We start from the raw sequence: 15,853 nt of genomic DNA, 5'->3' as shown, positions 1-15,853 counted from the left end.
GGAATACAAGTGGAGAAAATGCTTTTTGTCTGTGACTTTCCCAGTGGTGAATGAGAATTAATAAAAGGCAGAAGCTCAAATGCTCCCAAATCTTGATCTTCTCTCTGCACCCCAGTGATCACACATTGGTCATAGCTGCCTCTTCAATGGGAGTATCAACACAATAAGGTTCTGGAAACAAAATTGTTTTAAGCTTTCCTGTGCTGAAGAAGGCTGTCATATTTTTGCTCTCCTGTACCTTTTGCTTTTGATCAAAAGTGGGCACATGTCAGGTTATTGCTGTCTCCTACAGCTCTTTCAATTATTATCACTTATTGGGGTGGAGTGGTGGTTCTGTGGCTTAGGATCTGCGCCTGTGGCTGGAAGGTTGCCAGTTCAAATCGTGCAGCTGGCAGAAGAATCCTACTGCATTGGGCCCCTGAGCAAGGTCCTTAACCCCAACTGCTCCAGGCGTGCTGTAAAATGGCTGAACCTGCACTCTGAGCCCAAACTGCTCTCTGTCTGTGTCATGCCCTCTGCAGCCAGAGGGCACCCCTACACTGTCCTGTCCCTAGTTTCCTGTGCTTTGCTCTCCTTCCAGTGTCTCTCTCTCTGGGGCTATATATTTCCGGGTCACTGATTCTCCTTCGCTCAGCATTGACATTCAGATGTCCTGAGGGCATAGGTTTCTATACGGCATTTCCAGAACTCTTTGCACTGCTGAGCCTGGGCTAACTCCCTGTTCCGCCGCTTCGCAGAGGGTTTTTTTCCGCTCTCCTGCCATTCCACGGTTCGTCCCTTCTGATATCCGTGACAGTCTGTGTGTCTCATGGAGAGCAAGCTGGGGTATGTGAAAAAGACAAATTCCTAATACAGGAAAATGTATATGGCTAATGAAGTTATCTTATTAATGCTTTGATATCTTATCTATGTTGTGCTTCTCAAATCAACATACTAAATCAGCAACAACAGTACAAACAACCATAATCTATTCAGGTTTGCTGCTAATGTTATACATCAAATATCTATGTCTGAAGATCAGTTTAATGATGCACACGCAACAAAATTTAGTCAGTACTGTAAATATACAAGTTGATGATATTTAGTGTATTGTAAATTTTTCATTGCTGTTTGTAGAGTTTCAACTATGTTTAAATAGTGTCTGTTTTTGGATAATGCACTACATTGTTTTGTACATCATAAAACTTCATATTCATGCATGGATGATACAGGGCCTATTTTATTGTTTTGTGTGGTGTGTAGTGTGTAGTTAGGATATTATATACATTCGAGAGAAATAAAAAGTGTATTATTATTATTATTTCTGGTATGTCATGGTTTTAGTAGAGTAGTGCTGGCTGTGACAAGGAGTTTTATTTGCCTATAATTATTTTAAGTTGAGCTTTAGAATGTATTATTTTTGGCTTGGACACAGTGCAGCAGCATAATCAGAAAGGTATATTTTTTAGTAGGAGAATCCATTAAAAAAAATGAAAGAGAAGTAAGCCAGACATCTAGACTATATTAATATTTTAATTTTATTATTGTTGAAATTACTCATATAGCATCATTCTTATTTTATAATAGCAGCAAGTGATAACCTACCGTTTATCATGAAATCTTCAGTGCAGCACCTTGTTTTTATATAGCAAGTTAATTGTGAAATAATTATCAGCATAATAAATAATGTATCAGATAATAACAAAAAAACACAAAACACAAAAAAAAACGAAGACTAAAAAACTCATACAAACACAAGGTAGGTTTGTTATTCCTATTATCTGAGTTCTAAGTGCTGTATATTCTGAAAACTAAGTTACAAATTGGAAGAAAACAATTAAAAGCTATTTAATTTTCAATATGATTTTATTATTCCTTTGCAGTATTTATCTTGGTATACAGTAGGTGTCAATTGTTATTTTTAATGTCAGAGTATGAGTGTCACGATCGTAAACCCCTCCTCTTAAGGACGCTCCAGCCCTTCCTTGATTTATTCTTTATCTCCTGCACCTGCCCCCGTGCTATAAAAGCCAGACGTTCCTGCCAATCTGGGCTCAGCTTTGGAAGATGGACGCCCAGAAGCCCACCTACCCGCGAGTCCAGGAGTGACTCGACGGGATAGGCTTCACAACAGCGTCCTGACCATCTAGTTCCGGGACTGGGATCGTCTCGCCCTGTTACCCCCTTTTATTCCCCCGACCCTTCGCCGGATCCCGCTCCAGCTTTTAACTCCATTTGTCTGCGTCAGGATGGATCACCCGGATTTGGACAATGCCTTTCCCTGGATTATTTTACGGACTCCCTTGGACTTGTTTGCCCTGGACACACCCTCCCGAACACCAGCGCACCTTGGACATGCCTACTGTTCATCTTCCAGCCCCTATTCTAGTCTTTTTCCCTGTGTTTTCTCACTCCCTTCCGGATTGTGCTGTCTGCATAGGGTCCTGAAAGATGCTTCGTGACAAGGAGATGCCTAATTATTATTATTATTATTATTATTATTATGATTATTATTATTATTATTATGATTATTATTATTATTATTATTATTATTATTAATTCTAAGACATTTTCACTATAATTAACTATACAGTATAAACACTGGTGTTAACACAGCAGACACTGACTATAGTGTATCCAGTTATTTCCCTAAATTCATACTCACCCTGGATTTTGATTTGATTTAATATGAATATCAGTGTAGTCAAATTTATACCTTTGTACAGTAGGTGTATATTTTCACAAAACCTGTAAATGTTTCATGCCCTTACCATAACTACATAGAGCTGCAAAGAAGAAAAGCACTAAGATTTTGTGAAGAGTGGTGGGTTCCAGCAAGTTATCCATCACAGTGTGTTTTGGATAGTAACTCTATTAAACCAAAAACTATTGAGACGTGATTGGGATCATTTTAACACTGTGAACATGAGTGTAGGTCTAAACGTATGAGCTTTGACACGTAGGGCATAAGTCTTAATAGCTCTGATAAACACCCCATCTACGATATTGAGCCCTATACAGTAGGTACACTATATAATACACTGTTATAGGACGTTTAAGTATAACCTCCCATATACTGTACTGTATTAATATTAAATGGGTGAATTCACATGCTATGTTTCTCTGCCCGAAATAGAACTGCATGTATTTCTTGAAATGGACAAGTACTTGACACACGTGTAGTGTTTCCCTCAGCTTTTTTATTTACATTAGCTTTTAGGTATACAGTACAGTATGTTCCTGAAGTGTGTTTTGTTTTTTCTCTTAGTTTATTGCTTCGATTGTTTTTAAGGAAGCAGAAATAGATACTCCTAGAGAACAGTAAAGAGGAAATGTACTAAATCAAACATTTCAGTAAATGACATTTTTGCTCACAATTGATCATTTTTATATAACAATGCTTTTTGCAGATTGTCTTTGTTGGAATTTGGAGTTCATTGTCATGAGCTCAAATTATAGATAACTACTTTAACACACAGGATACTGTAATTACAAAGAAAATCCCTATATGAATAAATCCAAGGTAGACATGAGGTTAAAACTCACTTTTTTAGATTTCATCTATTTTGCATCCAACTATTCAATTTTCAGATCAGCATTTAGTTTTATTTAGCGTTCTAGACTCATGTAAAAAAACAGCAGTTCCCCAGTCAAAAGCACATTCACCCTAGATTTCAGAACAGAGCAAGGATTGCAAAACAACGTTTTTTTCTCTTTAATTATATACATTTATAAAGAGTGTCTGGCATTCTTTCTTTCCTAAAGTACCTTGAGAGGAAGATTTGCATTCTCCATCAAACTGTTCTGCTTGGCTAAGCTGAGGTTTTCATTGAATGACATTAAATGACTAACTGCAAACAGAGCTGCACTGGAGAAAAGGTTTGCAGTCCTGTAATTGTGTGTGTTGGTAAAATCCAGGAGTTCTTGTTTTTTATTCAGACTTATGAATGAAGCTGTATTGAACCTTATTGAACTACATATTTTTATATTGAATCATTAAAAAGGCTTGGTTAAAGCAGAGTATTACCCCCAATGAGATATAAATTGAGTGCTTAGATGCAAAAATAAAAATAAAGATTTAGGACTGCTTTGGGAACAGGGTTTAAAACCCCTTATGTAAGGGATCAGAGATGCTGATTGCAATAGGGACTGCTACTAATAATAACAAGAGCAACAATGATGGTTGTTAATGAAGCATAGCAAAACTACACTGAACAGTAAAAGTCACTATTTTCTGTCACTTATGAATTGTAATGTATCACTGTGCAACCCTAAAACTGTAGCTTGCATTTGACAAAAAGAAAATACCTGAAAGGTTTCATTTTACCATTGCTGTCAATATAGTTCTCCTATGGTTTTCAAAGAGCTGGTGTGTCAAATTTACATAAATTCCACATTACAGCCTCTCCAGATGCCACCACTCATCAACAAAAAGAAAATGCTTTTGTATTCATGTGGTTTTCATCTGTTTATAAGATTAAATAGCAGTAAAATAGTGCAAACATGATTTGAACACAAATGGCATCAGACATCAGAATTTGAACAAACATTCTGTATGATTGTAGTATGAAACAATAGAACAAAACATGAAAAAAGTAGTAAATATCTTTTCTAAAAGATTAAACAGGCTTACTACACAAGCATAAATTTTGGGGGTGCTTGAAGAGCTAGGTTTTTATTTTGCACTGCCCTGAAGATAAACTGCCCTCTATAGTAAATGAGTGAAAGGGACAGCACCTAGTGGATGTCTTTTGGGTGTTTGCAGGGGAACAATTAGCAAGTCTGTCACTGTTCATCTCTTAATGTTCTTTGAGAACAGCTAAGACACTGGCAATCTTCATGCCAAGGCGGTTCTCTGGAATGAAAATTTAATGTATTTTTTTTTTCCCAACATGAGTCACCCCCTAGTCAGACATAAATTACTCTCCATCCCTGTTGCCATGCTGATAGGCTGCAAAGGTGCTTAGCTGTAGTTCACACTCAGATTTACACTTATCACCAGATAGCATTAGATGAGAGCAAGTGCCAAATGCAAAACTTATTCTTTCTTTATGTTTTTATGTTTTTTTTGTGGTTACTGAGTGGATTGTGAATAGAATATCCTACTTAGGTTTTCAAATTGTAAACTTGTAAAATTCTTTTGTTCTTTGGGATGTCATACTCCTTGGGATGAGGTCTGCACTAGTTCGTAGTTTGAACACAATTGTACAATGTGTCAACAAACAAAAATATAATAAAATAAAAAATAAGAATATGTATTAAACAGTTCTGGATAAATGTTGGAACATAATAAAAACTAAATATCATTTTCCCTTGAATTATGAGCCAGATTTAAGATGAAATGATGAAGAATTGAAAAGATATGAAAAACATTTTAAATAATTATTTATCTATAAATAATTTGGGAAGAGTTATCCACCAAGGTAAATATGCACAGTATATAAGAATTTACTGAATGCATATCATATAGAAACAAATTGGTACTGTACTGTATGTACAGTAATATACATATTATGATAATATCCTGATAATTGCATTTCATGTTTAAGATCTGGGTCAACATTAGAATTGAAAATGTGTAGAAATAATCACTAAAGAAGAAAGGATTTTCTTCTTTGTACTCTTTGGTATGCTAACACAAAATGGCTACTAAAGAACCTATGAAGATCTTTAAAGCATTGAATTGATTTCTACAAAGTTAACAGCTGTATGAACACAGTATATCATATACCGACACCAGCTTCTGTGTATGAATGTAAATACAGTATCTGCTTCTTACTTGCTGGTTCAAAGTTAGTGACATCTTTGACCCACCAATTTAAATTGTATGTGAATGACTGATGTGAGGGGTTATTGGAGAGGCTGGTCACATCCAGGTTTCCTGAGCTAAAAGAAGCTGTGCAAAAATTAGTGTTTGCACCTATTGTAAGTTTCAAAATCTGAAATTAGTGTGATTCAAACTAGCAGTCAAAACAAATAACAATGGATGCTCAGACCATCATGCCTGGACATCTCACACAGAGCAGATGTAAATTTAGCAAGCACATTAATGGTGCCTTTCTTTCTGTTGGTGCTATTATAGAAAAGTTTTCATAAAAACCAAATGCCATCAGAAATAATATCTTCAAACACGAAACTATTGTTGGCATTCTTGCAGAAACAACATACCTGGGAATGCAAGGGATTTCTTGTCTCATTTACTGTATAATTCTCTTGAAACTGAAAGAATGAAACAGCACTTCATTAATTTAGTGCTTTAACTTCAGATCCATGTAGTACAGTATGGCCCTGTTCCTTTTCCAATCAATATTAGGGTTTCTAGGATTATGTTCAGTAAAAGTGTTGCTGAAAAACTGGATATTATCAGGAAAGCCAAATTAAATTCTATATCAGACAGAATTACTGGTGAAAGATTGAATTTAATCCTGGATATGTTATTCTCATAGTGTTTGGACATCAATAAATGCTGCGCTGTATCAATTAATATTGTAACGCATACGGCTGACATTAGAGGTTGTGCGAGCCGGCTTACCAGCGATGTGACGTCACCGCCCTTCCCTGTGAATAGGAAGGACCGCAGCTGCCAGGCTGACGGGAGATTTCCCTTTAGCTCAACAGGCTAGGTCCCTGTTGAGTGATGCCAGAGGGCTGGGTTTGAGTTCCCAGCGGCTGGGAGGCTGACCTGAGGCGGCAGGGGTGAGGGCATATACCCACGTAAACCCGAGAGTGCTACAATATATTGTTTTGTTTGTACCTATTTCCGAAACAAATTGGTGAAAGTTTTTCATGGACATTTTGTTTATATTGTGGTAAAACTTTTAGGCTCTGGTGGATTCAGCTCTACTGTAATTTAAAAAAATTTGAAGAATTGATATCTAATATTTAGAGTTTGTTTTTTTTGGGTACTCCTGCATGTTGACAAATGAACACATGTGTCACGATTATAGTCCCACCTCCTTAAGGGTGCTCCAGCCCTTTCACTTTGGACTTAATTCTGTGCACCTGATCCCTATTCTCAGCCCACCTTAAAAGCCAAGCGCTGACGCTCATCCTGGCTCTGCATCTGGTTTCCGCACCGTGCGAGTCCGGGACCTGGAAGCGCCTGGTCCCGTTAAGGTTTTAACCTCTGTTCCTGTTCCGACCCGGTTCGTGTTTTTAATTCCGTGTTTGGATGGATCACCTGGCTATGGACTTATTCTTGTGTATTTGGATTCCCTCAATGGATTACTTTTGGATTGTTTGCCTCGGCCACACCTCCCCCGTGCACCAGCACACTTTGGACACACCCCCCTGTTTTCAGCCCCGTATTCCTGCATGACGTTTTCCTAGTGTTTCCCCACTTCTTCGGATTGTGTCGTCCACATAGGGTCCGGAAATAACTGTTCGTTACAACGTGTTTATGCTGAATGGAGTAAAAAGTTTTTCTTAATAAAATGGAATGCTGGAATTCTAGAACAATGTACAAAATATTATTTACAACACATTTAAAATTTTAATGATAGCAAGGTTTAGCTTTATTGTTTGTTTATTCAACAAACAGTGGGGAAACATGAAGGATGTTTGAAAAAATGTTTTCTTCTTTTTAATTTACAGAAGATAGCTTTGAGAGGCAGTGGAGAACAAATCCAAGTCTATGTTGTATATAGGAAAAAGTAATAGGTTTATTCCATGCTAAAAAGACAAGAGAGAAAACACAACATTTTGGCTGTGGAGTCTTCTTCCGGTGTAAGCAGTGAAACGTTGTGTTTCTTTGTGTTTTCTTTCTTCTCTTTTCAGCATGAAAAAACCTATTACTTGTTCCTTTGCAGCCTATGGATGCTGACGCAGCTATGCACCTGAATTATGTTGTATACAGTATATATGTTTAATTTTTTTCACACTGAAAAGTACATGCAGGAAGGCTCACATTTACTACAGTATCTAGATCAATGACTGTAGAGATCTCCCAGGACTTTTATACTGTACTTTTACAGACATCTTTCTGGAGCAATACTTACAGTGTTCATGACTTGAAAAAAGTAATGCTTGGAAAGGTACAAGAGATAAAAATGTTTTCACAGAACATCTGTGTGAATATGTAGCATGTTTTATGTTGATTTAACTGTTGTCTTTCATTCAGTTTAGCTCTGAGACAAACAAGACTTGTATTGTGTTTTTAAGTCAGTGTATAGTATGTTTCTGATGCTTGTTCAGTTCCTTTACAGAAGGTTTACACAAGGTATCAACGCACATTAAAATGACTAAATCTTCAAATCTAAAGATTTAATGATGTGTCAGTTCCTCACCCTTATCTTTATCTCAGAACTGTAATTACCTTTAATAGGCAAAACATAATTATACTTTGGCATTGTAGTCTCCTACATGTGAAGTGTGCACTGTGGAGTTGATGTGGAATGTACAGTAGATCAGCTTTTGTAGTTTTTAACCATATCATCTTTATGAGTTGGGTGCTACAGATGCTTTTCATCATGCTTCAGCATGGTCATCTGAACTTGGCTTATAAATAGTATATTTTTAAGTTCAGATTTATAAGATTATAAAAATACAATTGTATCAGTCGATTCGAAGCAAGATCTCTATGTTGCTATTGACAAATATTACTACTCTTACTAAAAGTTTCATGTGAAAAATACGTATTTTTTAAAATTACAATGAACCAGTTAGACTGTAGATATCAGAAATCATAGTTTTATTTTTTCTAATGTCAGTAATGAATATACGTTCAAATAAACAATATTCTGGCAACAAAACTTAGTATTGTATATATATATGATGTGAGGTGTGGCACTGTACTAGAAATGTCACCTTGTATGATTTGTAAAACAGATATTCTTTATGCCTCCTCACTCACTTCATCAGTGTCAGAATTGAAGAAAAAAAATCAAACAATGCTTTGGGAGGGCAGTAAGATGGTTGCCACTGCTATCTCACAATGTTGGGGGCCTCATTTCAATCTGTGCTATCTCAGGTGTTATCTCCATGGAGTTTGTATGTTCTTCCTGTGTTTATGTGAATTTCATCCATGTGCCCTGGTTTCCTCCCACAGTCCAAAAACATACTGGTAGGTTAATTGCCTTCTGGCAAAATTGGCCTTGGTCTGAATGTACATACTGTATCTGTGTTTATGTCTGTGTGTGCCCTGCAATGGACATGTGATGGCATCCTGTTCAGGGTGTACCCCGTCTTCTGCCCATTGCTTGCCAAGATAGGCTCGAGGTCCTGCTGTCTTTGTCCAATTCAGAATTTCCCCTGAATTGGGGCAGGCAGGAATTGAGGCAGGACAATCTCATGGAAGACAACATGGCTGGTTTTACTGACAAGTGCTTGCTGGTTTGGTCCCTGCAACTTCTTGGTGATAATTGCTACCTAAATGCTCTTGCTTCTGACAGCCACAGACTGCCAAAGTACAAAGACATGGCTTTCCTTTCCATGAACTGGAATCATGAAACTCAAAATTGACAGCCTTTGGTTTTATGAAGAGGATTGAGCTTGCAGTCTATTAGCAACCAACTCCGGCAGCAAGAAATTTAATTTCACAGCAGTAATCACATCTCATTAAAATACTTACCAGCTCTGTCCCAGCAGTTGTTGAGGTTATATGTATTCTGATACACTCCCTGTGGTCTTTCTCTCTGCTCTTTCAAGAGTAGTACTCAAGCTGGAGTTATTTACATTGTTTAATATGAAAGTTTTGTGGCTGGATGATCACTCTTCAATACAGTGGTTTCAACACAGAGTTTCTCATCCAAGGTTACCATATCATCTGGAATAATGATTTTCATGTCCCATACCCAATAGCAAAGCATATGTAAACATACATTGTTCACAGTTTCATCTGTGATGCAGTAAAATGTATTTTACATTGTGCTCTAATTAATGTTTCCATGTTTTTGTCCATGAAATCAAAATATTAATTAATGGTCTGAATTATCATGACTAAATGAAAAAGGAACCAGTAGGGGACTAGCTTGAGGGAGGTTTTGTGCATCACCAATGTATTATCTTTAAGACCACATACTGCAATATTAAAAGCTTTCTTAAGTGTACTGATATGCAGAGAAACACTTAAGTGACAGTGTATTTCTTTTTTTATTAGTGTTTTATGTTATTCTGATCTGGGCTTGTCTTTGGATGTTTGTTTTAAGTCAACTATGTTAATTTTTTCAGATACAGTATCAGAAAATTGGGTGCAGGAGTGGTGTCTTCAAGACAGGTCTCTGTATGATATCCAAATATCGGCTACTAGGAAATTGTCTTCCTTGAAACCTTGATGAGACATAAGCGCCTGTGTGTGCCAGGATGTTTATTAGGCCTTTTCATGATTGATATTTGACAGACACTAGCCTTGAGGACTCAAAGCCATATCAAATACAAGCTGATATCTTGAAAGTGAGTGGTGACTCACTTTAATATAAATAGTGTTTAGATATACCACATTTCACTTTAAGAGTGATAGACTCTTGGAGTACTCTTGGATGGAGTATTGTATTTTGATAGGACAAAAAACAATACACTTTAAAGATTTCATCAGAACAAAAATATATGATGTAAATGTGCTTCTGCATACACAATAATTAAGAAGAGAGGAACAAGTAATACGTTTATTCCATGCTGAAAAAAGAAGAAAGAAAACACTGTTTTCTTTCTTTCTTTCCAGAAAACTGGGGTTTTCTTTCTTCTTTTTTCAGCATGGAATAAACCTATTACTTGTTCCTTTGGAGCCTACGCAGCTACCCACTTGAACTATTAAGAAGAGAGGTATTACAAAAGCATTTAGTAACAGAAAACCAATATGTGTATAATCATGACTTACTACTCGCAAACAACTAATCCATATTATTTTAAGTTATGGAGAAAAGGCAGCGTGCTATTCTTAAATGCCTGTGAATGAAAAACCCTTTCTTGAGCTCCTTTAATATGAATCTGTCACACCCAGTATACCTAGAGGGCGCTGCTCTTCTGTCCTGTTCCTAGTTCCCTGTGATTATTCATGTCTTTCCGGTGTGTCTTGTGGATGTCATGAGACCCGCCTAGTACCAGGTCGCCCCAAGTCAGTGTAGGTTAGGTTAGTAGGTTTCTATACTGACATCTTCTGACCCCCTGAGCCTGGGCTAACCTCCGTGTTGCTCCCTTTTACCGCTATGCATAGGGTTTCTATTGCTCTCCTGGCCATTCCACGGCTTGCCCTTCCAACATCCGTAACAGAATCAAAAGTCAAATTGAATTTACCAGGCATGGGCATAGATGTGAACCAGCACAAACTAAAAAAGACTAAACAACAAGAAAGTGCAAATAGGAATATGAATATCATTGCCTGAAAGCTTACATTTTCTTTGCTCTTATCAGAAGCAAAGCCTGCGTTTTTAATACTTTTCCTAAAAATAATGTCAATGTTACACAGACTGCTGGGCACAATACCTAATTTAAGTACTCTTAAGTTAGGTTCTGAATAAAAGGTCCAGAATTTGTTAATGTTTAAAGCAGAAGAGTAAAAATTCTACAATAAATGATTCAGTGCTGATTAGAATAGAAAACCTGATCATTTAGTAACAGGGTTAAGTCTTCTACACACAGTTTGCACACTTTGTGTCTCTGTCTGTAGGGGGAGCTGCTGAGCCCATGCCGCTGCAGTGGGTCGGTACGCTGTACACACCAGCCCTGCCTCATCAAGTGGATCAGCGAGAGGGGATCTTGGAGCTGCGAGCTTTGTTACTACAAGTATCAGGTCATCGCTATCAGCACTAAGAACCCACTACAGGTCAGTGACACAAGAAAACATGAAAGATTAAAGACTTAGTGTGGAAAACTGGTCACTGTTGTCAGCAGAAATATGGTTTGCACTTAGATTCAAAAGACTTCTCTGACAAAATTATGCCATTGTTTAGTTCAATGTTTAGGCTTGTATATCTGTGTTTAATTGTTACACACTTAGAAAAATGAGAGGAGGCTATCTAAAAACTTAGGTTTACAAATACATTGCATTGACTCAACATTTAATAGGCACAGTTTTATTTTAACAACCATTGGCAAAGTTACCAGTAATATTTAATATAAAAAACAGATCTGAAATGAAAAAATAAGAATATTTGAGTAATAAGTAATATTTCGGAAACCTTTGAAAGCATATGATCATTTTAATTTTTTCTGGGACAATGTTTATTGGCTACAAATATTTAATGTTCTATCCTTAACATCTCAGGCACTTCTCTGAAAACTTTCTCATGAGAAATGATGATGATCGCTAATGACTCCAAATACATATGTACACAGACATAATATGACCACTTTGCTTTTCAGAGCTTAGGATGTAGAGGATGCAAGAAGTCACAGCACAGTTCAGGGGGATTTAAATGAGATTGAATTTGTTATGAAAAAAGACTATTTTTCAGAGAGCACCCAAAACAAAAATAGAGTGCATCCTCCTGTGGTCCCCTGAATTCAAGCAGTTTTCAGAAAGGTTTTGTAGTTTTTATAACACTGCTCTGGAGTATAGCTCTGATCACTTTCTAATGTTACTATGAAGTGCTCATTGGATGTGCATTATGATTTATACAAAATTTCGACACATAACACAACATCTGTTTCTGAAGTTATCTCTGCCTTTCAGTTAATCCCAAAATGTCACATACTGTATAATAGTCATTTTTCTGCAAAGAGTAAAATTAGAATGAACACAAGTCAGGTCCTGCAAGGACTTTACATTTAAATGAAACACATGCAACATTGTTAATAAGTGCAAGCAACAATTTGTTTTATTTTTCACATTTTGTTCCTCACAACATCCAGTTCAGCTTTCAGTAGAATCAAAATATACAGGTACTGAAGAATTTTTACATACAGTGCATACAAACTTCTTATCATCTACAAAAATGATAGCTCTTGTCAATTGTTTTCCTAAACCTACTGTAGGTTCCAGGTTAATTATTCATGTTAAGTAATTCATCTTAGAATATAAAAACATAAGAAATATCTTCAATGAGTACTGTATGTGCTTCAGAACTGGAAGAACAATTTTACATCTTATCCAGATCATTTCACCAGACTGGTATCATAGTCCCCAGGAAATAAATACCAGAGGATCCTGGGCCAAGAGTTTCCCTTCCTTTGTCTAGGGCAGTGGTTCTTAGTCCTGGTCCTGGAGTAGCCCTGTGTCTGCTGGTTTATGTTTATGTTCCAGCCAGGCCTTAATTACCAGTGCTAATTGCTGCCTGGAACTGCTTGCTTGTTTAACCTTTAATTAATGCATACAGTCCTTGATTTCAAAAATACCCCCAAATGCATTATTTCCTACAGCTTCAGCAAACATAACTTCATATTATCTCTTCCAATTTTCAATTAAACTTTATTTGTGGCTAAACTGTTCAACTTAAAAGGTACTCAGCTGATGGTAAGCAGACATGGGCAGTTTGACACTGCATCAGACATCTTCCTTAGTAAATCAGTGTTTTTCCTTCTGTTTGAATTCATGGTTTATATTTCAGTAGACACACCTGAATGAAGGCAGTCCTGAAGCTCACTGATCCACACAGGGTTCATACCATTTAGAAATATCATTTAACTTTTTATGAGCTGTGAACAAATTTAAAAAGCCTCAAACAGAGAGTTGAAATAAATTAACCTGTGATTATAAATTCAGTTATACAAAACCCAGAGGACAAAGGAGCATCACTATACAAGGGTATTGTTTAAACCAAGGCCTGAGTTAATAAAAAACCTAAACAAGCAAGCAAATCTATATTAGTGATAGAAATAAGCACGGCTGATTTAGGGTCTCGGTGGTTAAAAACCAAGATTGAGAACCACTCAAGGTTCACTAAGGCAATCCATTTTTATTGCTTGACCTTGACACTGATCGTGGACCTGTGCCTTTTCAGTGGCAGGCTATCTCTCTGACAGTGATTGAGAAGGTCCAAATTGCGGCTGCCATTCTGGGTTCTCTGTTCCTCATCGCCAGCATCTCTTGGCTCATCTGGTCATCCCTCAGCCCCTCTGCCAGGTGGCAGCGTCAGGACCTTCTGTTCCAGATCTGCTATGGCATGTATGGCTTCATGGACATTGTCTGCATCGGTGAGCTATTTTTCTATCTGCTGTGGGACTCTCTGAATGCGGATGCTCAGAGTAGAAAAAATAACCTAGGAAACACCCAGAAAATGTTGGCTCTAAGACAATATTTTTAATTCCCCATATCCTGTTTCTTGTTCCAGCTGAGTGCATACCTGATTAAAGATATAGCATCCATTATTAGATAACTGTGATTAAGCTTTCTTGTAACAGTTTTATCACTAGACAGTTTATTGCAGTTGAATACTTGAAACAACTCTTTATCATCATAACCTGAAATCCATTACTGTTTTAAGAGAAGAAAATAAAATCCAGTCATCTCCGTTTTTGAATCAAGACTTAAATCACAGAGCTCAGATACACCAAAAGTCAGGACAAGGAACTGGAGTCACCAACCTCGGTGCTATGAATCACAGTCTGTGAGCCTTCATTAGATTCAGTTGGGACTGCCGATTAAAGGCATTTATTCAGAACACTACTCGTTTATTCAGCCACTAAGTTTAAATCTCACTAGTTTAGGCTTGGGCTATGTCAGCGGGGACTGGGAAATCTGAAGCAGTGGCTTACAATTGCCGAAGTTTTGGTAAAGTAGGATGGATGCAAGAGATCTTTTTCCTTGTGTAGACGTAGCTACCCTCTGAGTCTTACAAGGCACCTGTGAGCTAGTAGAAATCCAATGTGGCCTGTATCACTCTTCAGATCGGTGCTACTGTAGATCTTCTATAAGGTTATGTGTTGTTTGATGAAAACTGGAACATTGAAGAAATGCATTCTCCTCAGAGTTGAGGTGGCAATGGTCAGTCTAGTATATTATGTAAATAGCTAGTCATTTCCAAATTGGGAGACTATAAAACAGATAAATGATTGCTGATCATACCTTGTTTTTAAAAAAGAAAGAAATGAATAATGGCAGAAAGGATTTCCTCTTCCAGGACTTGCTACTGTAGGTCTCGGCAATACAACTTCAAAACGGTACTCTTCCTGAAACAGCATTTGTTTCTCAAAGACAATAATTGACATTCACAATTAAATAAAACACAAGCAAATGAGGGCATGAAACTGGAAGGGCCATTACACAAAGTTCAGCCTGAGTTGTACTGTATATTTGTGAAATGCACAGTACTAGTGATTTTACTGAGATAAATGTATTTTTTAAACCCATTCTAGGAACATATTTAATGTTTGCCTTGAGTTCCCAGAGTTGACCCTGCTCATCACTGATATGGTGAAAAGAAATGTTTCCTAAATTATGGTCACTTATTGAGTGCATAAGAAGACCAAGTCTTATGAGTCATCCTCCTTGTCCAAAACATTGATTTTCTTGCATGTTAAGCCACACAATTCACTGGTTCAATGTACTGTCTTTCAAAAGAGCTTCAGGCATACTCCTCATGTTATATGGGACTTTAAATTTCTTGTTTCTTGTTTAATTTTTTCGTTATAGTTAAATCCCAGGAGGTGAGTCAGGAGCTGGAGTATTGACTCTTCAGTTATTAGTATTTGTAGCAACCTTGAAGTGAGGCCTACATTTCCTGTCTCCTTCAGCCCACTGCTTTCAATACTGTTTTGTCTCCAGAGGCCCATTATCTTTACAGGCTCAAGGAGCCTTGGCCAGTGTAGACTCTCACTTCTGTAAAAAAGCATTTCCTAGACCAACTCTGGAAAACAGATTGTAATAAAGTGGTGTTTTGACCTTTTGGGATAATTAAGAAAATGCATTGCCACAATGTGAATATGTAATGCAAGTTAAGATACCAAATAGACATTGAAATGACCTCATTTATGGTATGCATTTTAGTAATCTGTCATATGC

The 15,853-nt window shown here is 37.1% G+C and overlaps 1 protein-coding gene across 1 annotated transcript in view; it reads left to right on the top strand.

Annotated features, from left to right (window-relative positions):
* The window catches only part of LOC148648914 (E3 ubiquitin-protein ligase MARCHF4-like), a 42,794-nt gene that overhangs the window by 8,817 nt on the left and 18,124 nt on the right, over positions 1 to 15,853 (top strand). Inside the window, exons 2-3 of the mRNA XM_088607305.1 lie at positions 11,582 to 11,737; positions 13,854 to 14,046. Coding sequence (XP_088463431.1) covers positions 11,582 to 11,737; positions 13,854 to 14,046 — 349 coding nt within the window. The remainder of the gene's footprint in view (positions 1 to 11,581; positions 11,738 to 13,853; positions 14,047 to 15,853) is intronic.

The sequence above is a fragment of the Lepisosteus platostomus genome, chromosome 14 (assembly GCF_059453375.1).
Source record: "Lepisosteus platostomus isolate fLepPlt1 chromosome 14, fLepPlt1.hap1, whole genome shotgun sequence".
In the NCBI taxonomy this organism is placed as follows: Eukaryota; Metazoa; Chordata; class Actinopteri; order Semionotiformes; family Lepisosteidae; genus Lepisosteus; species Lepisosteus platostomus.
Note: the sequence above shows the minus strand (reverse complement) of the source record. Positions and strands in the feature narration are given on the sequence as shown.